The following is a 25,798-nucleotide window of genomic DNA, read 5'->3' on the forward strand; positions in this document are numbered from 1 at the left end:
AAGGGAAATGAGTCAATCCCAAAAGGTCAGATACCACATGTCTGCCTTAAAATGCTATCAATTTGTAAAAGGAATATTCTTAAAACTCAGGGCTCCACTCTGCTTTGGGCGCCTCGCACTTCCCCCTGGCCCTGTCAGGTAAGGGTCCACCCTCTCCCAGATGGACAAGACCATTGAGGTGATGGGGAGAGGAGTCCCCCCCGCCACCCCAGGGATTGGCAGCGTTTCAGAAATGGTATGGCTGGGATTTGAGCCACTGGCCAGTGTGGCACAAAGCTCTGACGGCCCCTGATCCTCTGGGAATGACAGCGCATCAAGCGTGCCAACCTGGCCCAGGCCCCACCTTCACCCCCCACCCCTTGGCTGCTGGCCCAAGCGAGAGAAGGAAAAAGAATTGAGGCTACCTCCTCTGTGGGAACCTTTCCCTATTAATTAATTAATTAGGACAGCACTGGCCTGCGGCATCCCCCGAAACCCCCAGTGTCATTAAGAGAGGGGGCTTTCATTAGCATCTTGCAGCGCCCCGACACTGTTCCCTTGGGTGAGAGTGGAAATCCAGGGGGTGCAGGGGTGGGGGTGACACAAAGAGAGGGCTGGGACCTTCCCCTCCCCTCCTCACCCACCCAGCCCCGGCCACCCGCATGAACCAACATGACTGTGATGTGGAAGTCAGGTGCCTGAGAGCAAACAGAATTTCAGAAGAAATATGCAGAGCAGAAAGGAGAGGTTTAGACTGTGTGGCTGCTACTAAGCCTGGGAAACAGAAAAGTCCAGCTAAAATACTGGTTTAAATGGATGAGTGGATGGGGACTTTAAAAATTTTTATTTGCTGGACCTGGTGAGGTAGCCTAGTGGCTAAATTTCTTCCCTTGCACGCGCCAGAATCCCATATGGACCCCGGTTGGTATCCCGGCTGCTCCACTTCTCATCCAGCTCCCTGCCTGTGGCCTGGGAAAGCAGTCGTAGATGGCCTAAAACCTTGGGACCCTGTACCTGCGTGGGAGACCCAGAAGAAACTCCTGGCTCCTGGCTTCAAATCAGCTCAATTCTATCCATTGCAGCCGCTTGGAGAGTGAATCAGCAGATGGAAGATCTGTCTCATCATGCTTTCACATACATTCTTTTAAATATGTTCATGCCACATGAAATGAAATGATAAATTCATTTGGCTGCAAACACTGTTTACACTTGTACCTGCAGGAGATCTCAAAAAAAAAAAATTCAGCCACAAAAAAATGCCTATTACTTTTTTAAAGCTACTTGTAGGTGGGGTGTCCACAATTTTCACATCAAACGGAGGACTTTTGCCTGAGTCATGTCAGGGAACTCAACAGGGGTTCAGCCAATGTGGTCCGGTTGGGACCACTCGCCGGCCAGCACAGCCAGTTCGGCCACTGGCAGGAACCTCCTCTCCCGGCCTGGGGCTCCTTGCCACCTCCCCGACACCTCCACCAGGAAATTGACCTCATTTCTCAAAGACAAATTGGATTCTGGGTCGCGTCTCCCAGGAGCGAGAGGCCCATGGATTTGATTATCTGCAAAAGGGGACACCTTCCAAAAACAGCAGCTGCAGCCCCAGAAGGGACCCTGAAAACGGGTCTGGGAGAATGGCGTGCCCAAGATCTCCAAGGGAAGGGCGTCTCCGTGCGACATGCCATACGCCACAGGGCGTCTCCAGGTGACACACACACACACACACTCCAGCAGGTGGGGGGGGAGGGGGGAGCCCTCCGTGGGACAAGAGAGACAGGAAAGGAAAAAAAGTTTAGGAGTTTGTGACAGCTCTCCTTCCTCAGCCATGCTAGTTCGCCACGTCCCTTCTGCAACAGAGGAGACTCCAGCAAAGCTCGCCGAGAGCGGAGTCTCCGCGAAGCATCAATACAAAACCAGAGGGCGATTTCCATCATCGAATACACTTGGGAGCGGAGGGCACGTCACGGCACGGCGGGTTAGGTTGGCACCTGCCACACTGGCACATCCTTCATCCGAGTGTCCATGCAAGCTCCGGACACTCTGCCTTTTCATCCAGCTGCCTGACAACATGCCAGGGACAGCAGCAGGTGCTGTGGGCACCTGACACCCATCCGGGAGTCCAGAACGGAGCTCCTGGGTACAATATGTGCCAGCCTGGCTGTTGGGGGCCATTTAGGGAGAAAACCAACAGGAGGAAAAATTCTAGCATCTATCTTTCTTTTGACAATAAAATACTTTTTTTTTTTAAATAATCGGGATCAGAAAGCGAAAAGGAGGTCATGTCAAGCAATTTCAATGCCCGAGTAATAGCATTTACTCCATTGGCAAGAGTGTGGTCCGTGTGAATATCATGAGGCAATAAGAAGCCAGCACCGTGGCATTGTACACAAAGCTTTTATCTGCTGGTATCTCATATAGGCTCCAGCCCCAGCGGCTCCATCTCCAGTCCAGTCGTCTGCTAAGGTGCCTGAGAAAGCAGCAGAGGGCAGCCCAAATGCTCGGGCCCCAGCACCCATGTTTGTTGGAGACCATGAAGACAGCTCCCAGCTCCTGGATTCTGCCTAGCTGAATCCAGGAACCAGGAGCCCCCAGCCATTCTTGCCATTTGGAGAGTAAACCAATGGATTGGAAGATCTCTCTCTCTCCCTCTCTCTCTCTCTCTCTCCTCTGCTTTTCACATCAATAAAATCTGTCGTATGCAAAGGCATGAGTCCACGGCTGCAATACAGGCAGACTTGGAAAACAGAGAGTGTGGGATGAAAAACGGACACAGATGCTACACCATGGAGGACTCTATTGAATGGCAAGTCCAAAGGAAGCAAAAGCCCAGAGCAACGGAAGGACCATGAAGAGTCACGCGGGTGCCTGGGAGGTGAGTCATGAGAGGGGCTCCTGCTAAGATGAGGATAAAACAGTCCTGAGGAGCAATGGGCCTACTTGAGAATTAAGACAGAGGCGCTAGGCCCGGTGCGGTGGCACAGTGGTTAAGGTCCTCGCCTTGCATGCCCGGGATCCCATATGGCACCGGTTCTAATCCCGGCTGCTCCACTTCCCATCCAGCTCCCTGCCTGTGGCCCGGGAGAGCAGTGGAGGACGGCCCATCGGATGGAAGATCTTCCTCTCTGTATATCCGCCTTTCCAATAAAAATAAAATAAATCTTAAAAAAAAAAAAAGACAGAGGCGCTGGCTGACACCGCCTACAGGTGGACTAAATGTTTCCAAACGATGTACTTCAATGTCATTCATTAGGACCCGGCGCAATGGGGCGGTGGCTAAATCCTCACCTGGCAAGCACCTGGATCCCGTCTAGGCACTGGTTGGTCTGTGTTCCAGCTGCACACTTTCCATCCTGGCCTGGGAAAGCAGTGGAGGATGACCCAAATCCTTGGACCTCTGCGCTCATATGGGAGAGATCTGGGGAAAAAAAAAAAAAAAAAAAAAACTCCCGGTTTCTGGCTTGGGATTGGATCAGCTCCGGCCATTGTGGCCTTTTGGGAAATACGCCAGCAGAAAATCTTTCTCTTCTTCTCTCTTTAAATCTGATCTGCCTATCTAATAAAAACAATTTTTCTTTTAAAAATAGAAGCATTGTTCATTGCACTTTGAGAATCTCATTCTGGCCTTGTGCATCTTGAACACCTGCTGTGTGCCAGCTTGTGCCGTTGCAAGCATTTGAGGAGGGAGCCAGCAGACAAAAAAATCTGCGTGTGTGTGCGCGCGCGCACGCGCGCGCGCGCACTACATCAAAACAGTGATGTTTAAGCTGGCATGGTCCTTGGCGAAGCGCACGGTTCCGCCAAGCTCGCGGAAGTCCCAGGCGCCCCTAGGGGCTCCGTGCGACCCCTCCCCCACGCCTGGAACGCTCTGCGTTGTTGCTGAGTTGCCATGGCGACCAACACTCTCCCGTTCCCCCTCCACAAGCCTGGGAAGCGGAGTGCGTGGCTAGCAAAGGAGGGGACATAGCTACTCGTGTGCGCTGAGATCCCGGGTGTCAGACCCCCGGGGCACCCAGCAAGCGACCATGCCCGTGTTGGCGCCCCCGGCCGAGCTCAGCCAGGACAGTCGCGTGGGGGCCCCAGCATGGCGAGAGGCGGCACAGGCCGCGACGCGCCGAGCGCATAACCTGACCGACCGCTGCGGGCAGGAGGTGGTGACCATGTGGCAACCGAAGGACAGCGTGCGCGACCCTCACGTGGCGCGCCACTTGTGCCGCGCCGCTTACATCCTGCCCTGGCGCTTTCGAGTGGAGATGCTCAAAGGCGGCAGCACCGTGGAGAAGCCGCCCCCTGGCGACGGCGTCACCCTGTGGAAGGGCAAGATGAAGCCGCCCGCTTGGCACGCGCGCCTGCCGCTGCCCCTGCACCGCGACGCGCGCGCCCTGCAGACGGCCGAGGTGGTGCACGCACACGCGCGCGGGGCGCGCCTCACCGCCGCCCGCCTGGGCCGCGCACAGCACCAGATCAACGCGCGCCTGCGACAGGTGCAGCGCCAGCGCGACGCCACCGACCGCAGGCTCAGCCAGGTGCGCAAGGGCCTGCTCGTCAACCAACAGAGCGTCAAGCTGAGAGGCTACCGGCCCAAGTCGGAGAAGGTGGGGGTCCCGCAACCCTACCCTATCCCCCAATACCTCGTGGCACTCCTCCTCCGCCCCAAGTTCCGAGACACACAAAAAAGAGAGGAGACCGGGAGAGGCGCACCTCGAAGCCCACAAGCAAACACCCCCAGCCCCTAGCCGAGGATAGCAGGTGATGGCAAGATCCCAAGCCACCCAAAGTAAAATCAAACCCATCCCCCATTCCCGGAGCAGGTGGGTGGCAGGGACATGAAGTTGCCTCTTGCGAAAGTCTATATCCCACGTGGAAACACCCTGCCTGTGGCTCCCGACTCCAGCTCCTGCTCATGCGCGGGGAGCAGGGCAGGTGACGATTCAAATACTTGGGTCCCCACTAACCCGGTTGGAGCAGGAGAGTGGGATACCCGGATGGAATTGCTGGCTCCTGTCTTCTGCGCAGTCTAGTGCCTTAAGCTGTTGCAAAGCAACTGGGGAGTGACCCAAGAGGGGCGGGAGCTATGGCTCTCTGTCTAGGGCGCCCCAAAGTCTGCTGCCTGAAGAGGAAGGAGACCATATTAGCCCAGTGAGGCACCTGCTAATGGGGCAAGCCCCAACAGGCAAAAACCTCCACATGCTTGTGCAATGAGGTCTCTCCACGTGTAAGGCCAGAGCAGCGAGACCATCCATGAAGCGGGTCCCCACCTCCTCCGAGGTTAAGTCACCTCCATCCCAGCCCTGTGCCAGAGATGGAAGCCCCCAGCCCCAAATTCCAGAAAGTAAGATCCTCCCCCAACCACCCTGACCCAGCAAGGGCCCCTTAAAAGAACCATGCTTTGGGACCAGTGCTGTGACACAGCTTGTTAAACTTCTGTCTGCAGTGCACAGCTAGGGGCACGGGTTCCTGTCCTGGCTGCTCCACTTCCAATCCAACTGCCTGCTAATACACATCAGAAACCAGTGGAGGATGGGCTCCTGGATCCATGTGGGAGACCTGGATGAAAATCCTGGCTCCAGCTTTCTCTCTCTCTTTCTCTCTCTCTCCCAGTTTTTGAAGAGTGGATGGAATACCTCTCTCCCTACCTATTTATCTATCTATCTATCTGTCTCTTGTGTGTGTAACTCGGCCTTTCAGATAAAACACATCTTTTTAAATAGGAAAAACCATCAACGCTTCTGAGACTGTGCCACCCCCCGAGGATGCCGCTGCCTCTTTATTCTCCAAGCGCCTTGTGAGGGTCGCCAAGCGCTCTCAGCGCCTGGAAGGAGCCAGCTCCCGGGGCTGTCAGACAGTGCCTCCCTTGCCTTCCAGGTCCCCGACAAAGCTGACAGTGTACTTACCTGGGAGAGAGAGGAACTGTGGGGCATGAAGCGGAGGCTGGAGAAAGACATGGAACAGTCGGAGGCCTTGCTCAAGGTAAGGGATCCTGGGAGCTGGGGGGTGAGGGGTGCCGGGGAGATGGAGTGGGGGGGGTGTCCTGTGACCCTGGGGACTGGCATGGTGGCACCTCCTTCAGTCGGTGCTGCTCCTCCACTTTGCAGAAGAGATAAGACAGACGTGGCACCGGGTCTGGGTCTCAGACCCGGGCCAGACTCTGCAGCCATTGCATCAAATCCTCATGGTCTCCTAAGAAACAGAAGCATCCACATGGGATGCTGATGGCATCTTAGCCAGTGGCTTTGCCCACTGTGCCTCAGTGTTGGCCCCAAGAGGTATCTTTAAAAAATTTTTTTTATTTATTTTTATTGGAAAGTCAGATATACAGAGAGGAGGAGAGACAGAGAGGAAGATCTTCCATCTGAGGATTCACTCCCTAAGTAGCCACAATAGCCAGAGCTGATGCTGAGCCAAAACCAGGAGCCAGGAATCTCCTCCTGGTCTCCCATGCAGGTGCAGGATCCCAAGGCTTTGGGCCTTCCTTGACTGTTTTCCCAGGCCACAGGCAGGGAGCTGGATGAGAAGTGGGGCCGCCGTGGGATTAGAACTGGCACCCATATGCAATCCTGGCTCATTCAAGATGAGGACTTTAGCCACTAGGCTACCTCACCAGGCCTAGTTTCTCTTTGACTCACATTTCTGGAGGCTCACAATCCAGTTGGCTCAGATAATAGTCTGGGGTGGTGGCCTGGGGTGTCACAGAGCAAGAGGTAGGGAGCGTACCCGACTGTCCATTTTCTCCTAGAAAGCCACCAAGGCACAGCACTGGGGGCACAGGTACCCGTGACACCAGCATCCCATATCCACGTCCCAGGAACCCAACAACAGCTGGACACAGAAGCCCCAAGCTGGCCCCTCCTGTCCCTCACAGCAGGACAGTGAAGAAGTCATTGACAACCTTCAGAACAGAGGGCAAGGAGGCTGTGGGCACTTGGACTTGGAAATCGCTTCTTTCCAAGAATTAACAACAAACCCTGGAAAGGCAGAGCAGGTGCTTGGCACCCAGGAGCCCACACTGAAGTGCCCAGGTTCAAGTCCCGGCTCCACTCCCAACTCCAGCTCCCTATTAAGGCACCGTGGGGGAATAGAGCAGGTGCCTGGGCCCTGCCACACCCATCCCATCCACATGGGAGACCTGGATGCTGATTGGGACCTTCCAGCCCTCGTAGGCAATAAGAGAATGGGCCAGCAGATGGAAGCTTTTTCTCTCCCTCTCTCTCTCTCTCTACCTTCCATATATAAATAAATACAATTGTTTTTGAAAAATAAATAAAAGCTTTTTACCAGCGTGGAAACCAATAAAAAAAGCAAAGGAAAGAGTCACAGGTTCACAGCCTTGTCATCCCAACGCCTGCAGGCTCTGGCCTCCTGTAGAGACACCCTGGGCTTCTGCTCCAAGGAGAGACTACAAGCCGTGGACCTCATGAACCAGCCGCTGGACAAGGTCCTGGAACAGGCTGGCCGTCACTCCTGGGTGAACCTGTCGCGGCCCCCGACCCCCCGCACCCAGGGCCAGAAAACGCCACCTGCAGACCCTGTGGGTACCTATACCCCAGGTAGGACTTCCGGGGAAGGCAGGGTACCTGGTGTCCATCCAAAAATCAGCCTCACATGCCTTCATTCATTCATTCATTCATTCATTCATTCGCCCACACACAGCACAGCATCGCCGCCACCACCAAGGCAAGGGAGGGTGTGGGGAACCCAGGAAGTCAGGATCTGGGGAAAGGCAAGTATGCGGGGGGCACTGGGCTCCCCGACGTGCGCACGCGTGCACCGGCCCGGTGCCTTGGCAGAGTGCGCCGCAGCTCTGTACGAAGCCAAGAGGCTGTTAATCGAGTCGAAGGACACCCTAGTGGAAATGGCCAAGAACGACGCGGAAGTGGGTGAGCGCCAGCACCAGATGAGCGACCGCGTGTGCGCCTCGCTGGCGCAGAAGATGCGTGAGACCTCAGAGCTGAAGGTGTGGGTGCTAGGGCGCAGGGGCTGCCGGGAGAGGGATGGAGATGCTGGGAGGGGAGAACCAGGCCTGGAGGGCAGGGGGTGAGAAGTGTGCGCGCGACCCGCCCCCCCCCCCCAACACCACCACCATCGCCCTTGTGCTCTCCATCTCCAACCCCAGGAAAGGATGAACATGACATTAGGGCTCATGCGAGGGACCATCCACCGGTGCACAAAATTCAGCAAAGAGATGCATGTCACCGGAGGCCTCATCAAGGTATGGGCTGGGAACAGGTCCCTCCCTCCCTCCCTGCCCCGCCCTCGCCCCACCGAGGGCCCCCAACTGGGAGAAGGGTGAGGGGGTGATGGGAAAATAAACTCCGCGCTGTCCGCACCCCGCACAGGGTCCTCTGTCCAAACTTCACCTGGAGACGCGAGAGAAGCTGGATCGACCCCTGGTCCGGGTGTACCAGAGACACGTGGGCACACAACTGCCCGAGGCCACACGCCTCGCCCAGGTCCGCCCTCCTCGCACATCCCTCCCCCGTCTCCCTGTCTCCCTTCTATGTCTCCTTAGCCCGCGCCCTGGGAAGGGCTTCTTCTTTACCTGGTCCAGATAGAGAGCTGGACTCCTTCCCTCCTTCGCCGGCTCTGGCCTTGTCCACGATGGGGTACTCTGCAATACCTGCACCTGCATCCATTCAGGGGGTCTTCTCAACCTCTGGCCAGATGCATTCCACATCTGTCCTGGAATGGACTCTCTCTCTCACCGGGCCTCGGCTTCCTCTGTGTCCTGGGGGAGGAAGAAGGGTTCTTTCTCCAGTACACCTGGCCACCCTGAGCGGCCACCTCCTTCCACACACACACACACACACACACCTGGCCCAGGTGTGTGCCTCCCCCACTGCCCATCCACGTCGCACGTCCCACATGCACACCTGCCCCATGCGTGTGTCCACCCGCCGCCGCCGCCGCCACCACCTCCACCACCCCCTCCCCCAGGGCACAGACAAGCTGCAGCGTCACATCTCCAACGTGGCAAAGAACCTGGACAAGCTTCTTGCCACGCGCCAACACTTAGCCCAGAACCTCAACTACAAGAAGGTCGGGCAGGACGTGGACGCCAACGTGGTGCGCCTGCGCCTGCGCCAGAAGCACTCGCACATTTTCTACGAGCAAGCGCAGCGCCTGGTGAATGACTGGGACCCCCGCACGCCGCCGGGCCACGATGCTGCCTGCGTGGTCCCCAAGTGATGCCAGCAAAGCCACCTCCCACCGCCCCCACTTCCCCACACCCCTGGCCCTAACCCCAAAACCCCCAGGCTGAACCGGACAACACCCTCTCCCCCAGCCATAGCTTTCACTTCCCTCCCTGGCATTTTCTAAGCGGAATTCTATTTAAAAGAGAATAAAGGGACCTGGCGCGATAGCCTAGCAGCTAAATTCTCGCCTTGCAACCGCTGGGATCCCACATGGGCAGTTCTAATCCCGGCAGCTCCACTTCCCCTCCAGCTCCCTGCCTGTGGCCTGGGAAAGCAGTGGAGGACGGCCCAAAGCCTTGGGACCCTGCACCCGCGTGTGGGAGACCCGGAAGAGGCTCCTGGCTCCTGGCTTCGGATCGGCTCAGCTCCAGCCATTGAGGTCACTTGGGGGGAGTGAACCATCAGACAGAATATCTTCCTCTCTATCTCTTCTCTTCTCTATAGATCTGCCTTTCCAATAAATATAAATAAATCTTAAAAAAAGATTTTTGTCCCCAGACCCCACCTCCTCATGGTCACACCCTGCACAAATCCCCTCCCCATGCAGATGCCCTTGCCTGAAGGTCAAGGGCAGCAATGAAAGAGATACCCCGTGGAAGATGAAGTTACTCAAGCCGCCACCCTTCACCGTCCTCTCCACCATACCTAAGGACTGCGTTGTGGCACCACCATCCCATGGGAGGCCCGGTTCGAGTCCCGGCTGCTCCACTTCCAGTGTGGCTCCCTGCTCATGTGCCTGGACAGGCAACAGCCCCCCACATGAAGAGTCCCAGATGGAATTTCTAGTTCCTGCCTGTGGTGGCCATTTGGAGAGTGAACCAGCAGATGCAAGAGGGTTTTTTTTTTTGTTTGTTTGTTTGTTTGTTTGTTTTTTGGCTGGCTCTCTTCTCTCTCTCTGCCTCTCAGATTAACCAAAGAATATAAAGTTTCTAGACATTTTAAAACTTCCCTTCCCAACGCGGTATGGGGACCAGCCTTTTTCTGTGCCACTTCATGGAGCATTCCCAACACCTGTGGAAGACTCCCACGGAAAATGTGGTTGCCCTTAGACACCTTGGGTCTTCAGAGACCACCCCCCCCCCGTGCAGATCCCATCAATACATTCCCTTGACCCTGAAGAGGACTTGCAGGTGGATCTGGATCCTGGAGCCGACGTGGCGTCATGTGTGTACCCCTAGGGATCCCCTTCCCCAGCCGGGACCCTTGAACGTCTCCCCAGGAGTGACCTGGCACCTGTTTTGCTCCAGTCTCACCCCTCGCCCATCACTGAACACAAAAACATGTTTGCCACTCTTGCTTGCAAGAGAACCCGCAGCCGCCAGTGCTACCGGCCCGCGGCACTCACCCAGGCTAATTAGTCCTCTTATTTGCATCTCATGAATTGCACCAGGATTGCAGCCGGCCCTAATTGCCGTGAGGTCATCGCGTCCCACCGTGGAACGAGCCCATCTTGCTGAACGAGGCTCAGCTCCTGGGTTCGGAGTTCAAGGCCAGGCAGTTCTTCCTTCCTCCTCCTCCTCCTCTGCGCGTGAAGCACCAGCCGCTGGCCAGGTGCGCACAAGGAAGCAGCAACGGGCTGGGGGATGCAGAACCGGCGTTTTCCGGAATCACCTATGCAGCTAAGAGGGGCTCCACAGGGGCGGGGCTCTGCAATTGTTGGTCAAGGCCACCGGTGTTCATCCATCTCAACAGTGCAAAGGAAGTGACCTTGGGGAAACAGGGACACAGTCAAGGAACGTTGAGCAAGCAGTCTTCTTTCATTTTAGGGGCCCGGGCGGTGGCTCAACAGGCTAATCCTCCACCTGCAAGTGCTCACACCCCATATGGACTCTGGCTAACGTCCCAGCTGATCTGCTTCTAATTCAGCTCTCTCCTCATGGCCTGGGAAAGCAGCAGCAAAAAAGTCCAAGTCCTTGGTCCCTTGCACCCGCGTGGGAGACCAGGAAGAAGCTCCTGGCTCCTGGCTCCAGATCAGTTCAGCTCCAGCTGTTGAGTCCGTTTACTGAATGAATGAATGGATGGAAGATATTCTCTCTCTCCTCTGTAAACCTGCCTTTCAAATAAAAATAAATATATCATTAAAATATATATATATATATATTTAGGTCCCAGCGCGATCGTGTAATGGTTAAGGTCCTCGGCCTTGAACGTGCCGGGATCCCTTATGGGCGCCGGTTCTAATCCCGGCGGCCCCGCTTCCCATCCAGCTCCCTGCCTGTGGCCTGGGAAAGCAGTGGAGGACGGCCCAAAGCCTTGGGACCCTGCACCTGTGTGGGAGACCTGGAAGAAGCTCCTGGCTCCTGGCTTCAGATCAGTTCAGCTCCAGCCATTGTAGTCACTTGGGAAGTGAACAGTGGATGCAGGATCTCTCTGTCTCTCCTCCTCTCTGTAAATCTGACTTTCCAAAAAAAAAAGAAAAATCCAAAATCAGCAGCCAGGAGCCTCTTCTGGGTCTCCCACGTGGGTGTGGGGTCCTAAGGCTTTGGGCCGTCCTCTATTGCTTTCCCAGGCCACAGGCAGGGAGCTAGGTGGGAGGTGGGGCTGCCAGGATTAGAACCAGGCCCCATAAGGGATCCCAGAGTGTTCAAGGCAAGGATTTTAGCCACTAGGCTAGTGTGCCGGGGCCCCTCCTTCTTGTATTTCTTATCTGTCCTGCTGCTAGGGCCACAAAGGGAAGAGGTGGGAGGCCTTGGAGAGCTGCCTTCCCAATGTGCCCAGCACCAGGGGAGCCAGCTTCGCCTACCTAAGCCATCGGGATTAGATTTCCCATGATGAAAACACCCCGTGAGAGAGAGAGGGGGGGGGCATCCCTTAATCCTATCACTCGGGAAAGAGACAGCCAGTTAAAAGAACGCCTGTAGGACCTGAAGCTTAGGTGGGTGCAGTGGGCGGGCGTGGGGTGCCTCTTGTACAGCAACGCCTGCAGTCATGTCCCAGAGACTCCGTGCTTCCCATCCAGCTCCCTGCTAACGCATGTGGGAAGGCAGCGGAAGCTGGTCCAGGTGTCCTGGGCTTCTGCCGCCCAAGGGGGAGACCCGGCAGGAGCTGCCTCCCGACCTAATGCGTTTGGGAAACGAACCAGAGGGTGGAAGGTTCCATTCTCTCTCTTTCTCTCTCTCTCTCTCCCTCCCTCCCTCTGATCAGTTATTCTGCCTTTCAAATAAATTAATCCTGAAATCAAAGGGTAGTGACAAAACAGGATTGAGGGTGGCTGTGTAAGCCAGCAGTCACGACGCCTGTGGGGTCACAGCGGAGTGCCAATTCCTGACTCCAGCTGCCCGACAGAGCCGGGTGGGAGACTGCGCCGACGGCCCCAGTCATTGGGTCCCTGCAACCCACGTGGGACACTCGGACTCGTCGCCTGTGTCCTGGCCTCAGCCTGATCCATGACGGGCATCTTGGGAAAGAACCAGAGAATTTTATTTGAAAGATGGATTTGACAGAGAAGGGGAGAGAGAGACAGAGAGAGAGACAGAGAGAGAGATATCCCATCTGCTGATTTACTTCCCAAATGGCCAGCGCTGATCTGAAGCCAGGAGCCAGGAGCTTCTTGCGGGTCTCCTATGCAGGTGCAGGGTCTCAAGGACTTGAAGCAGCAGTCTCAGCTGCTTTCCCAGGCCACCGACAGGGGAGCTGAATTGGAAGTGGAATAGCTGGGACTTGAACCGGCTGCAGGAGGGAATGCCAGGTCAACAGGCAGAGGTTTAACGTACTGCACCACAGTGCTGGCCCCTCGAATACAATTTTTAAAAGTCAGCATCTGGTACTGCAACACATTTGTGAAATCTGCATACAGCTTTTCTCATAATACCTACGTTCCACGAACTTTTTTAAAGATCCCTGTTATGCGTGGAATTCAAACTTTTTTTTTTTTTTGGACACCCAAAATAAATTTCACATTTTCATCCCATTTCCCACAGGCCTTCTAAAGTCCACTCATACCCCTCCCTAAACAGATCTGGATCTTATGAAAATGGGCAACAAGTGGGGCACAGTGGGTTAAGCCTCTGCCTGGAGAGCCAGCATCCCATAAGAATGCCGGTTCGAGTCCCAGTTGCTCCACTTCCTGTCCAACCCCCTGCTGACACGCCTGGAAAGGCAACAAGTCGAAGGTGGCCCAGTTGCCTGGGCCCCTGCGCTCATGTTGGAGACCTGGAAGTAGCTCCTGGTTTCATCAGAGCAGCTCAGCCACAGCCGATGCCTCCTTTTTGAATCTCTCTGTCTCTCCTTCTCTCTCTGTATTTCTGCCGTTCGACAGTTTTTTTTTTTAAAGGAATAGAGTCACAAAAGTTATACTTAAAAAAGCAAAGCATATAACAAGCAGCACCAGAAGGACCATGCACACGCGCACACACGAAAAGGCACAGTAAAATTCCCCGAGTGGAAGCTTGCCACATCACAGCGGCAGGCTCCCGACCCTGGCACCTTGCAGCTTCAGGACCTTGCACAATTGTAATGCATTCAGGGAGGGGAGGCGTGCCCGAGGGCCCCTGGGCGTCTTCCCGGATTGTGGCTGACAAAATGCTACCCGACAAGATGCCGATCAATGGTTCATGTTGGGGCGCGTGTGGCCCCCAGGGTAACAAGGCATTACCCAACAGTCTGTGGGTGACACCGCCCTGTTGCATCACTGTCGGAGAGCGGGGGGGCCCCACCGAGGTCAGGGGCTCGAGGCTGCAGCGTGGGCTGAATTCGGGTGTCGGCAAGGCAGCAGGCAAAGGAAAGCGCTCCGTGCCCCAGGGAGGGGACCCGAATCATCCCGCGTCCACAGCTTCTCCCCGGGACATCCCCCACCAGGGGATTCAGAGAACAGGTGTATCTCAAAGTCTCTCTTTCTCTGAACTGTTTTTGCCAAAAAAAAAAAAACAAAACAATCCTAGGAAGGGGTTCTTAGAGACCGCACGTCTCACCTCCCCCAAATCCATGTGCCGGTAAGTCAGCTTCAGGCAAGCCTTAAAAACGCCATTGTTGGTGTTGGTCCAGTGGGTGGTTCGTGTGCTTCCTGATGGAGAGCAGGTGCTCGCTTCCATGCTGAGTCCCTGTTATCTGTACGGTGACAGGTGGATTAAGTTCTGAGCTACCAGCACCAGCCTGGCCCAGCCCTGGCTGTTGAGGAAGTGGGGAGAGTGAACTGGTGAGTGGATCTCTCTCTCTCTCTCTGTTCTGCACCCTTAACTCTCGTCTCTCCCTTCAATACATACGTGTGAACACGTACCTGCAAACATAGGAGTTATTCCCCCCTCCAGCTGCACCCTGTGCCCCGGTGCCACGAACCCTCTTTCCTCCAGCCCCTTCCCACCCTCCCCGACGGCACCACTGGGTTCTCTCTCTTGAGGATTCTCTCATCGCCGTCCGCACACGAGGCAGGGAACGCTGTATCCGTCTTCTGACACTGCCGCACGCGATGGCTTGTGGGCCCACCCACGTGGCCACAGATGAGATGTGCACGGGCCATCGTGTGAGGCAGTGTCAGAGGCCATGTGGCTTTCTCCGTTCTTCGGGTCGCCCACCTCCGCGTCCATTACCGTCTTTGGGCTACCGTGTATCGGCAATCAACACAGGGGTATAGCTAGCCCAGCAACACGTTGGCATGATGGCATAGCGAGCTCATCACCCGTGATGCTGGGATCCCGCCAATGCACTGGTTCTAGTCCCAGCTGCTCCACACCTGATCCATCTTCCTGCTAATGTCCCTGAGACGCAGCAGAAGGTGGCCTAGGTGCTTGGGCACCTGCGCCCAGATGGGAGACCCAGAAGAAACTCCTGGCTCTTGGCTTCAGCTCAGCTCAATTATGGCTATTTGGGAAGTGAACCAGCAGATGGAAGGGGTCTCTCTCTCATTCTCTCATTCTCTCTCTCTCTCCCTCCCTCTCTCTTTCAAGTAAAATAAATAAATCCTTTTTTTAAAAAAATAGTCTGCTATTTAGATACGCTGGATTTTAACTCCTGCGTGTGGTTGTCATGGCGGGGACACCCAGATCATTTTGCTGGCCTTATTCACCCCAAGCTCTCTCTTCCCATTTCTGCCATTTATTTCCCAAGGTGGGGTTCCTCTTCCATCCCTGTCTCTTCCCTGTCCCATCTGGGAATCACCTACTCATTTCTCAGGTTCAGGTAAACTGCGAGGCTGTGGAAAAGCCACTGCAAACCCTATAACTCCCAGGCCTATATTCCTCCACGCGGTCTTAACGCTTCCTCGTTATCCAATAGCTCCGATGGACACCATCAACCAGTTTAACTAATTGACCAATTAGCTAATGATCCCTCTAATCTACTGACGCATCTTTCTCTCATACGCTGACACTTGTGCCAACACGCGTCTGAGGAGCCAGGACCCCACCTCCCCTTGGCTTCTCATCTTCCATAAACTGATGAGGACTTGAGCAACCCTTGGGAGAAACACCAGCGCATTTTCCAGAACCCTCCTCATAGGGTCGAATGACTTCAAAGCAACAGCCAGGAGCCCCGCGGGGTCCTCAAAGATGGAAGGATTGGTAAATTTCCTTCTGGACTCAGGCAAGGAGCTTTCTCTGGTCCTTACTCAGTTCCAATTTTGGCTCCCCACACTGTCTTGCACTGACCACCAGGGTCACTCAGGAGCCCCAAGATCTCATATGGGTGCAAGTTCTAATCCCGGCAGCTCCGCTTCCCATCCAGCTCCCTACCTGTGGGCTGGGAAAGCAGTGGAGGACGGCCCAAAGCCTTGGGACCCTGCACCCGCGTGGGAGACCTGGAGGAAGCTCCTGGCTCCTGGCTTCAGATTGGTACAGCACCGGCCATTGCGCTCACTTGGGGAATGAATTATCGGATGGAAGATCTTCCTCTCTATCCCTCCTCCTCTCTGTATATCTGACTTTGTAATAGAAATAAATAAATATTTACAAAAATCAAATCAAAAGGAACACCAGGACATCTCAACACATTTGTCCACCCACCTCCTCCTTCTGGAACATTCAGTGACAGGGACAGGCAACTGGGCACAGTGGGTAAACTGCTGCTTTGCGGGAGCTGTGTCCCACATCAGAGGACTCGGGTTCAAGTCCCAGCTCCGCACGGATCCCAGCTTCCTGCCAGGGAACACCCCGGGGGAGGCGCTGGTAATGGCTCAGTTGTCGGATTCCTGTCAATCACACAAAAGATCTGGACCGAGTCCCAGGCTGCTTTCTTTGGCCTGACCCAACTCTCTCTCAAATAAACAAACAAATGTTGAATATTTTCACAGCCAGTCCAGCCCACCAGCCTTCCTAGAGACCCACAGGAACGTCTTCCCTCCCCAGTCTGCATCTTAGTGATGCTGTGTGGGCAGCGTGAAGTCAGCCACGACATGGGGTGTCTACCGCACACAGCTGCTGTGGATGCAAACTGGGAAAACCCTTGTGGAAACAGTATGGAGATACCTCCGAAAAAAAAAAAAAAGCAAGTAAAAATGGGACAAGCATTGTGGCCATACGGGTTAAACCGCTTCCTGGGACTTCACATCCCATTATCACAGTGGCTATTTGGTTTCCAAGTCCTGGTTATTTGCTTTCCGACCCAGCTGCCTGTCGATGCGTCTGGGACGTCGGGGGGGGGGGGGCAATCGTCTGGGGTTGGGGACCATCCAGAGCGGAGTTCTCAGAGCCTGGCTTTGGCGTGATCTAGTTTGGGTTGATTCAGGCATCTGGGGAAGGAATCAGTAGATGCAAGATTCTCCCTCTTTCTCTCTCTCTCTCTCTCTCTCTCTCTCTCTCTCTCTCTCTCTCTCTCACTCTCTCTGTCTCTGTCTCTCTCTCTCTCCGTCTTTCTCTCTCTCTGCCTTTCTCTATCTCTCTCTCTTTCTCTGTGTGTGTCTCTCTCTGTCTCTCTCTGTCTGTCTCTCTCTTTCCTCTGCTGTTACTCTGCCGTCCAAATAAGTAATTTGATAAATGGAGCTACAATATGGTCCAAATATCTAACTTCTAGGAATATCTTTCAAGTGAAGGCCACATCTGGGGGGAAAAAAAATCCATGTTAATAAATAAATAAGAAAAGAGAGAGAGAGAGGGAGAGAGAGAGACGCATTGCAGCCCAATTCACAATAACTAGAAGAACTCAAGGTCAGTATCCACGAACGAAGATGTGGTCTGCGGATGTGACGGCAAAGGCTACAGGTGAAGTCGCTTGCTTTCTGTTACTCTGCTGAGACTTGGGGAGAGGGATTGATTTTGGGTGCGTTTCTCTCGAGAAGGCCAGGTGCTGGACCTGCGTCTCATCCTCCCAACACCTAGATCTCATTGCCCCTTCTCAGATCCTGCGATCTCAAGGGGGCCCAAAGAACAGACACAACACAGCTTCAGCAGGTGCTATGTAGGGGAGGCGAGAAATTGGCTTAAGCCCTACTTCACATCTTTCTACATTCTGGTGTTATTTTTCAATGAAGATGCGTGTTCTTCTTTGAAAGCGTTCTTCATTTGTTTGAAAGTCAGACACCGACAGACGGAGACCTTCTATCCCCTGGAAATTCATATTCTTAAATCTGTGCAACAGTCCAGGACTAGGCTAGAGTAGAAGCCAGGGACCAGGACCACCCCTTGGCAGCCTGCTAATGTCTGTGCCCTAGCAAGGAATATCTCTACTTCTAGAGCCGTTATCCTCCCGAAACGGCCCCCTCGGGTCCCCGTGCAAAGCCGCCCAAGCTGACGTCATTGGTCAGGGAGCAAACAGAGACACACGGCAGCAGGGGAGTGACAAAATGCACATTTGTTCTAGGAAATGTTGGATGCCCGATCAAACCCGGAGGTGCCGCTGAGCTGATCCAGATAAAATGAGAGACAAACCCAGCACAGTAGCCTAGTGGCTAAAGTCTTCCCCTTGCGTGCGTCTGGCACGCACCTTACACTTCCCGGCTCCGCTTCCCATCCAGCTCCCTGCTTGTGACCTAAGAAAGCATCATAGGACAGTCCAAAGCCTTGGGACCCTGTACTCACGTGGGAGACCCGGAAGAAACTCCTGGCTTCTGGCTTCAGATCAACGCGGCTCTGGTCATTGTGGCCATTTGGAGAATGGACCAACAGATGGAAGATCTCTCGCTTGCTCGCTCTCTCTGTCTTTCCTTCTCTCTCTGTAAGATCTGCATTTCAAATAAAAATACATAAAACTTTTGAAAAAGGAAGATGGATGGGCAGATGGATAAACGATGACAGAAAAATGGATGGGTAGGCAGATAATTCATAGAAGACAGATGATTGATAGATAGATAGATAGATAGATAGATAGATAGATAGATAAAATTAAGTGTATCTGTGATCTATGGCATGAAATTTCAATGAAGGGTCTATCATAGTAGCCTGGTGGCTCAAGTCCTCACCTTGCACATACCAGGATCCCATAGGGGTGCCGGTTCTAATCCCAGCAGCTCCACTTCCCATCCAGCTCCCTGCCTGTGACCTGGGAAAGCAGTGGAGGACGGCCCAAAGCCTCGGGACCGTGCACCCGCGTGGGAGACCCAGAAGAGGCTCCTGGCTCCTGGCCTCAGATTGGAGCAGCTCCGGCCATTGCGGCCACTCGGGGAGTGAACCATCAGACAGAAGATCTTCCTCTCTGTCTCTCCTCCTCTCTGTAGATCTGACTTTGCAATACAAACAAATAAATCTTTTTTTGTTTGTTTTAAAGGGGATGGGGACTACATTCTGGTGAAATGAAACACAACCTCAAAGAGGTAAGACTTGGGATCTTCAAGCCAAACTAAAAGCCGTTGACTCTCACAAACATCGACCTAAAGAAGCCGCAACACACACACACACACACACACACACACACACACACACACACACACACACACACACACAGAGCCTATCCCAGGGTTCCATCTGAGATGGCAGAAAGCAGGAGAAAATCAATACGGTAATCATCTGTGGGCATCACACGTGGAGAAGCGAGAGCACGCAGCGGTAGGCAGAGGGTAAGCGCGAGGGGAACGTCAGCCAGCCGCTCACTTTCACGCCCTGCATCGGCGGTGCGTGGAGTTTGTGAAAATCCATGAAGCTGCACTCACAATAAAAAGGCTGTTCGAAGATCGCCAAGCCAGGATTCTGTTCTCGTCTGTCCTGCTGGGGAAAGACGACCCTGCGTGCCGCCGAGTGAGGCAAGCCCGTCACAGAATAATGGGCTGGTGGAGGCCACCAACAAACTGCGTCCATTCTGAGCCAGGAACTGAAGGCAGGTTCCCCGGGCTTGTGTTGGTCGGGGTGCAGAAGGAGCCTTCCAAGAGAGGAATGATCCAGTTGCGCCAGACGATGACGTGGGAGCGTTCTACTCTTGCGGGCCCGATGGAGACTTGCGCACAAACAGCAACAGCTTTTGAACAGGTGCAAACACTCCGAGGGCTCTTCCACAGGACAAGCACAAGGTCGGCCATAAAGACCACAGCACGGGGTATGATTTGGCCACGAGGAAGAGTGGTTCATGCACCTGCTATCGCGGGCACGAACCTTGAAGACACCATAAAAGACCCAGGTCACATTCGGGAGAGCCTATGTCCTGTGGTTCCATTCCTGTGAAATGTTCAGAGCAGAGAAATCCGTAGAGACAGAAGGCTGACTGGTGGGTGCCTAGAGCTGGGAAGTGATCAGGAGGTGACAGATGAAAAGGGCATAGAGTTTCTTCGGGGGGACTGGACTTCGGTAGGGTGGCAACATCGTGAATACGCTAACATCGTTGAATGAGACGCTGGAAACCGGTGCGTCTCATGCAATGCGAATTATCCTTTGCTGAAGTCATTAGCGTGAAATAGAATCATGGAACAAAATTCTGGAAAAGAATGGAGAAGAGGAGAGCGGCCGAGGCAGGACACGAAGCTTCAGCTGCATCAGATCCTCCTGGGATTGGAACAACAATTGTGCCAATAACTGGTTCTTCAACTTGGACAATAGTTTCCAACTCGGCGAGCCTCAGTTTCCCCACCTGCAGGCTGGAGGTGATGATGTTTGTCACCCAGGCTGCCAATGATCCGATGAGATAATAGGCAAGTGAGGTCGGTATTCTCTACACGACGGAGGGAAATGGACACTGTGGGTTTGGTAATGGGAAGGACGGGTGGTGGTAACCAGGTGAGCAAGAACCAGGGTGGAAGCGGGGGACCTTGTGGTTGGGGCTGGCACCATTTAGATGCTTTATCTCAGCCGCTCTGACCACAGGTGAACACTGAGCCACCACTTACTCCATAGGTACTGGCTCTATTTCCACACCAGGGCTGGGTGCCAAGGGTGTGTCGTCCTTGTTCCTGAAGTAGCTTGAGCGACAGAAAACTCGCTGGCCATAAAGGGGCAGACAGCTGAGCCGCCTAATCCGGAGACGGGCCTCTTGGGAGAGACCTGCCAAGGTCCTACGCTGTCAACCACTTCTTCTTGAGATCCGTGCAAGGAGGAGCTCTTTGGTGCCCAGCCCTGAGCTGTAAGCCAGGTGAGTGACAATCCTGGGGAGACTGCGCTTGGCCTTAAGCGACAACTACTTCTACCGCTGGTAAGGATTTGGCAGCAATTAGCTCGCTCACTCGATCGCTCACTCTCTCTCTCTTTTCCACCCTCCATAAATGGATACTCTGGCCACTTTATGCAGAACTAAAAAAAATGTCCATCCACCCACCCAAGATATCCTGCATTTGTTTCTCCAACAAATTTTGCTCCCCCATACCATCCCTGTGTCTACTCCCAAAGTGTCGGCAGAAAAAAAAAAAAAAGAGGGTAGGGCTTTTGGTCTTGGAAATTGAGCTATCGGGTCTGTCATGAGAAGAAGAGGCATGGCTGTGAAGCAAGCTTATACAGGCAGAGCCGGGGGAGGACAAAGAAAGAAGTGACTCTCAGGTGGTGAGTGAGGGTTACAAGACCTACCTTGCCTCGCCAGTGCTGTCCACAGAATTCAGTGCTCCTCTCGGGCCCTTTTAAGACGAGAACATTTGGTCTGACAAGGGGATGAGATGCCCAAGGTCATCTTTTTGGGTGGGACAAAAGTAGGACTTGATTCCGGTTGATCTGGTTCCAGAACTGTGCTCTTGTCGGTTCCTCTCCTTTCCTCATAGCACTGGTTCTGTGTGTGTGTGTGTGTGTGTGTGTGTGTGTGTGTGTGTGTGTGTGTGTGACAGAGAGGAATAGAAGAGATCATGTTTATGTGTCATAGATTAGAGCTACATGTGCACAGGGAGTGTGCACCCAGGCATGTGACACGTAAGAGATACCCAGAATGTATTTGCTGGGTAGGTAAAAATAGTATGTGGGTGGATGAGTAAGCAGACAGGTAGAGGCATGGATGATTAGTTAGAAGGACTATTGGATAGATGGAAAGTTGAAATGATGGGAGTAAAACAGGTTGATGGGTGTAGGAATAGTTAGATTGATAAGTGCATGGATCAGTTGGGTGGTTGGGTGTGTGGGAGGTTGGCTGGCTGGCTGGCTGGCTGGCTGGCTGGGCAGATGAATGGTTGCATGGATGGATGGGTGTGTGGATAGATGGATGGATGGATGGGTGGGTGTGTGGATGGATGGATGGATGGATGGATGGATGGATGGATGGATGGATGGATGGATGGATGGATGGGTGGGTGGATGGATGGATGGGTGTGTGGATAGATGGATGGATGGATGGGTGGGTGTGTGGATGGATGGATGGGTGGATGGATGGATGGATGGATAGATGGATGGGTGGACGGATGGGTGGACGGATGGGTGGATGGATGGATGGATGGATGGATAAATGGATGGATAAATGTGTACGGCAAGTGAGTTGATATATAAATGTGTGAAGGGATGGATGATTAGGTTGATGGATGGGCAGAAAATAGATGAATGGCTGACGGGAAAATGTGTCAGACTAGATCACACAAATACTCACGGAAGGATGTTAACTGGTTAAGAAGCATTCTAGGTTGAGGAAAAAATGCAAAAAAAAAAAGGGGGGGAGGCAGGGAGATGGGGAAATGCTATCAATCTAGAAACTGTCCTCCAAACCTCTCAACGTCGCCTCGGAAATCTCCATTCTGTCTTCTCATCACCAGGATCAGAAAAGAGTGCCAAGCTCTTGCACTTGGGACTGAAGGAGAAATGAGTAACCCTCGGCCACTGCAGGAGGTGAGTTGGGCATGGGGGCAGGAATAGAGAGATGAGATGCTGTGTGTTTCTTGTAGAATGTGGCAGCGATCAATCACGATTTGTCCTCAGAGCCAGAAGGCGCTTTGTGTCCAACCAGATGGCCAGAAAAAAAAGCAGAGCTAGACCCAAAGTGAGAGAGCCATCAACAAGGGCCATGTTCCCCAACACCGTTGTATCCGGTCCCTTCCCAGCAAGAGATCTTACGACTCCACCATCTGTCTGTCTCAGATGCCATCGATGGAGGCTCAGCCTTGGCTTCAGAAATGGGAAGATCTCTCCAAGGGAGGAAGTCATGGAAGAATGCTCAGAAAGGATGGAGAGAGAGAGAGAGAAAGAGAGGGAGAGAGAGAGAGAGAGGCATCAACCATGCCCTGTGGCAGAGATTTCCAAAAATCTCATTTATGCTCTTCGCCTGTATTTGGAAATAGGGACTCAGAAAGGATTGGGGGCTCAACCAAGTCCACACTGGACGGAAACAGTTGAAAGGTGGGGTTAGAAAGTTCAAAAGAAAGGACCCTGCCTAATTAAGTTGAACTTTACATCAACGATAAATAACTTTCGAGTGTGAATCCGTGTAATACTGGGGACTACTTTTTCATTGAAATTCTGAGGTTTTTTATTAGAATTTTTACCTGCGCCTCCTCCGTCTCACCTGGCGCCCTCACCCTCGGGCCTTCTGGAAGGGTGTTTGCAGCTCCCTACGATGACCTTTCCTTGGCTGATCTAATTCTCCTTGGTCTAGGAGAGATATGACATGTCAGGTGCCCGACTGGCCTTGACTTTGTGCGTTACCAAAGCCCGGGAGGGCTCTGAGGTAGACCTGGACGCCTTAGAGAATATGTTCCAGCAACTGGGGTTCAAGAGCACGGTGAAGAGGGACCCCACTGCCCAGGTACGCAGCACAGTAGTTGTAGGGCAAGGGTTTGGGTTTGGGCCCAGGGCTCTCCCCTGAATCTGCTCTTCCCTCTCGTCCCAGCAATTCCAGGAAGAGTTGGAGAAGTTCCAACAGACCCTGGACACCTGGGAAGGTCCCGTCAGCTGTGCCTTTGTGGTCCTGATGGCGCACGGGGAGGAAGGCGTCCTCAAGGGAGAAGACGGGCAGATGGTCAAGCTGGAGGGCCTCTTTGAGGTCCTCAACAACAAGAACTGCAAGGCTCTGAGGGCCAAACCCAAGGTGTATATTATCCAGGCCTGTCGAGGAGGTGGGAGCAGAGACCACAGCACAGAGCCCACGTCCTCCTGCCCTGGCCACTCCACCCCCACCCCCACCCCCCAAGACTGCCCTGTGCCTTAGCCCGGGTCCACGTCTTCCTCGCTAACCTTAGCTCTTTCTGTTCAGAACACAGGGACCTCGGTGAGACGGTGGGTGAAGACCAGCTGATGGCCATCGCCAGAGACAGCCCCCAAACCATCCCCACCTACACAGATGCTCTGCACATCTATTCCACAGTGGAAGGTGGGAGCTCCCAGCTGTCCTCAGCTGCTTGCCGCCGCTCACCCACAGTTCCCGGGCTCTCAAGCTGTTTTTTCCCAGTCCCAACCCTTGAACCCTCCACAGCCTGCAGCTCCCCGACCCACCCACTCCGAATCCATCTCTGCGTCCCCTTTTCCCAGGTTACATCGCCTACAGACACGACCAGGAAGGCTCTTACTTCATCCAGACCCTAACCGACGTGTTCATCAACAGGAAAGGCCCCATCCTGGAGCTTCTGACCGAGGTGAGTCCAGACAAGGCCCCCCCCGGGGAGGGGGGGGAAACGGTTGCAGGCCAAGCGTGGAGTGAGTGGCATCCCAAGATACACCCCCTTCCCTTCCCTTTCTCCACCGCTTGTACCCCCAATCCAACTTGGAGTAGCATGTCCGTCTCCCAGGGACCCAAGGCCCACAGGAAGTGAGTTGGTTTTTTTTTGTTTTTTAATGGAAACTTCTAGAAATAAATGCCTTGGCTGCTGTCACCAACAGTGGGGCAGATTTTGCTTTTCTGAGATTTGTGTGTTTGTACCATGACCTGGAAGGGAGAGAGAGAGAGAGAGAGAGAGAGAGAGAGAATGCGCCCTTCTGTCAATGATTCCATAGACACTCCCGCCTGGGCACCCACCACCCCCTGTTCTCCCACCTGTTGCTGCAGGTGACCCGGCGGATGGCTGAAGCAGAGCTGATCCAGGAAGGAAAGGCCAGAAAAGTGAACCCTGAGATCCAAAGCACCCTCCGGAAGCGACTCTACCTGCAGTAGTGGGGGCGGGGCGGAGGAGGAGAAGGGCAGGGAGCAGCCATGGTCCCACAGGTTCTCCTTGCTTCACAGATGCCCCCCCCCACCTCCATCACTCCCCGAGTGCCTCGCCTTCGCCGGGCTCAGCGGTGCCCAGTCCATCCATCACCCTGCAACTCCCACGTGCCCTCGACCTGTCACTCTCCTTCTTAGAGGGGAGTCAGCCTGACGTAGGCACAGGGCGTCACAGCCATGCCGACACCACCTCCCGCAGTCCCTGTGTCTATCACCCGCCTTCCCTCCCGAATCCACCCCCCATCTCTGCCCTGGGGAATCACCTACACGAAGGGAACCACGTAAAACTCCAGATTTTCCACGACTGAGCAAAGCCATCGTACCACCTTCTGACACGGTCTCACCTTACTGGCTGCTGTGTCTCACCCGGAGTTAGCACCTCTTCCTGCGCCCACACCATTCCCTTGCCCAAGTGAGTCCCTCCTGGACACTGCGGATTCTGTGATGCTAGAACCCTTTTATCACCTCCCCCTCCATCCATCTCTCTTTCTCTCTCTCTCTCTCTCTCTCTCTCCCTCTTCCCCTCCCTCCCTCCCCAAGGCCTCTCTTCTGTGGAAACATCAGATGCCTGGACACCTGCCCCTACAGAAGAGAGCTTCATGTCCTCGCTGGAGAACCCAACCACCCCCTGTCCCCTCTCGCCCTGGCTCTTTTTCTCCTAACACCCGTACACACACATACAAAACCCTGGCCACTGCCCTCTCTCCCAGAAAACCCACCCCTTGCACCTGCTCACATGTCCAGCCCCCAACCAATCCGAAGTGTGCTGGTGCCACAGGCCATCCCCTGGGGTCTGCCTGGGGATAGTGGAAGCTCAGAATGTCAAGTCTCGTCTCAGACATCACACAGGGGGTCCAGGCTGGACCTCCCAGAGCCCCAGCTTCCTTCCCTGCTCTCTGCTAAGACGTGGTCCATCTAAAAAAAAAAAAAAAAAACAAAAAACAAAACTTCTTGCTGTTCAAGAAAAGTCCCTGGAGGCATTCGTTCTCGCGGGAACTCCAGCCAAGCTCCCCACTGTGGAGTTTCGGCACCAGGCTGGGAGGTGGACCAGAGAGACCACGTTGATGGCCTCTTACCATTCAAGCCACCTGAAGCCACACCTGTCACCATAGAAACCACACGGCCAAGACAACTCCTTCCTTTTCAGTCCCTCCCCCGAACACTCCCTGGAGTTTTCAACCTCGGATTCCTGTTGGGGATGGCGCAGGAGAGGAGAGGATGGGTTGGGGGGTATCATTTTGCAATTTCTT

At 54.1% G+C, this 25,798-nt stretch overlaps 2 protein-coding genes across 2 annotated transcripts; both read left to right on the top strand.

Moving 5' to 3' along the window:
• The first annotated feature begins 3,995 nt into the window (after positions 1-3,995).
• On the top strand, positions 3,996-9,156 carry CCDC105 (coiled-coil domain containing 105). The gene is made up of 7 exons (XM_040990178.1): positions 3,996-4,565; positions 5,836-5,940; positions 7,319-7,517; positions 7,758-7,924; positions 8,084-8,179; positions 8,307-8,420; positions 8,905-9,156. Exons 1-7 carry the CDS (start codon positions 3,996-3,998, stop codon positions 9,154-9,156), a joined length of 1,503 nt encoding a protein of 500 aa, XP_040846112.1.
• A 13,060-nt stretch (positions 9,157-22,216) lies between these two features.
• On the top strand, positions 22,217-24,497 carry CASP14 (caspase 14). Its single transcript, XM_040990428.1, has 6 exons — positions 22,217-22,243; positions 23,007-23,156; positions 23,241-23,466; positions 23,604-23,720; positions 23,879-23,982; positions 24,393-24,497. Exons 1-6 carry the CDS (start codon positions 22,217-22,219, stop codon positions 24,495-24,497), a joined length of 729 nt encoding a protein of 242 aa, XP_040846362.1.
• The last annotated feature ends 1,301 nt before the right edge of the window (positions 24,498-25,798 follow it).

The sequence above is a fragment of the Ochotona curzoniae genome, unplaced genomic scaffold (assembly GCF_017591425.1).
Source record: "Ochotona curzoniae isolate NIBS_2020 unplaced genomic scaffold, NIBS_Ocur_1.0 contig_605, whole genome shotgun sequence".
In the NCBI taxonomy this organism is placed as follows: Eukaryota; Metazoa; Chordata; class Mammalia; order Lagomorpha; family Ochotonidae; genus Ochotona; species Ochotona curzoniae.

Bases quoted from the DNA above. Each gene is read 5' to 3' on its own strand.
- CASP14 (XM_040990428.1), top strand. From the start codon at position 22,217: ATGAGTAACCCTCGGCCACTGCAGGAG. The intron at 23,157-23,240 runs GTACGCAGCACA...CTCTCGTCCCAG, and splicing joins AGAGGGACCCCACTGCCCAG to CAATTCCAGGAAGAGTTGGA. The intron at 23,721-23,878 runs GTGGGAGCTCCC...CCCTTTTCCCAG, and splicing joins CATCTATTCCACAGTGGAAG to GTTACATCGCCTACAGACAC.
- CCDC105 (XM_040990178.1), top strand. From the start codon at position 3,996: ATGCCCGTGTTGGCGCCCCCGGCCGAGCTCAGCCAGGACAGTCGCGTG. The intron at 7,925-8,083 runs GTGTGGGTGCTA...CTCCAACCCCAG, and splicing joins GTGAGACCTCAGAGCTGAAG to GAAAGGATGAACATGACATT. The intron at 8,180-8,306 runs GTATGGGCTGGG...CACCCCGCACAG, and splicing joins TCACCGGAGGCCTCATCAAG to GGTCCTCTGTCCAAACTTCA.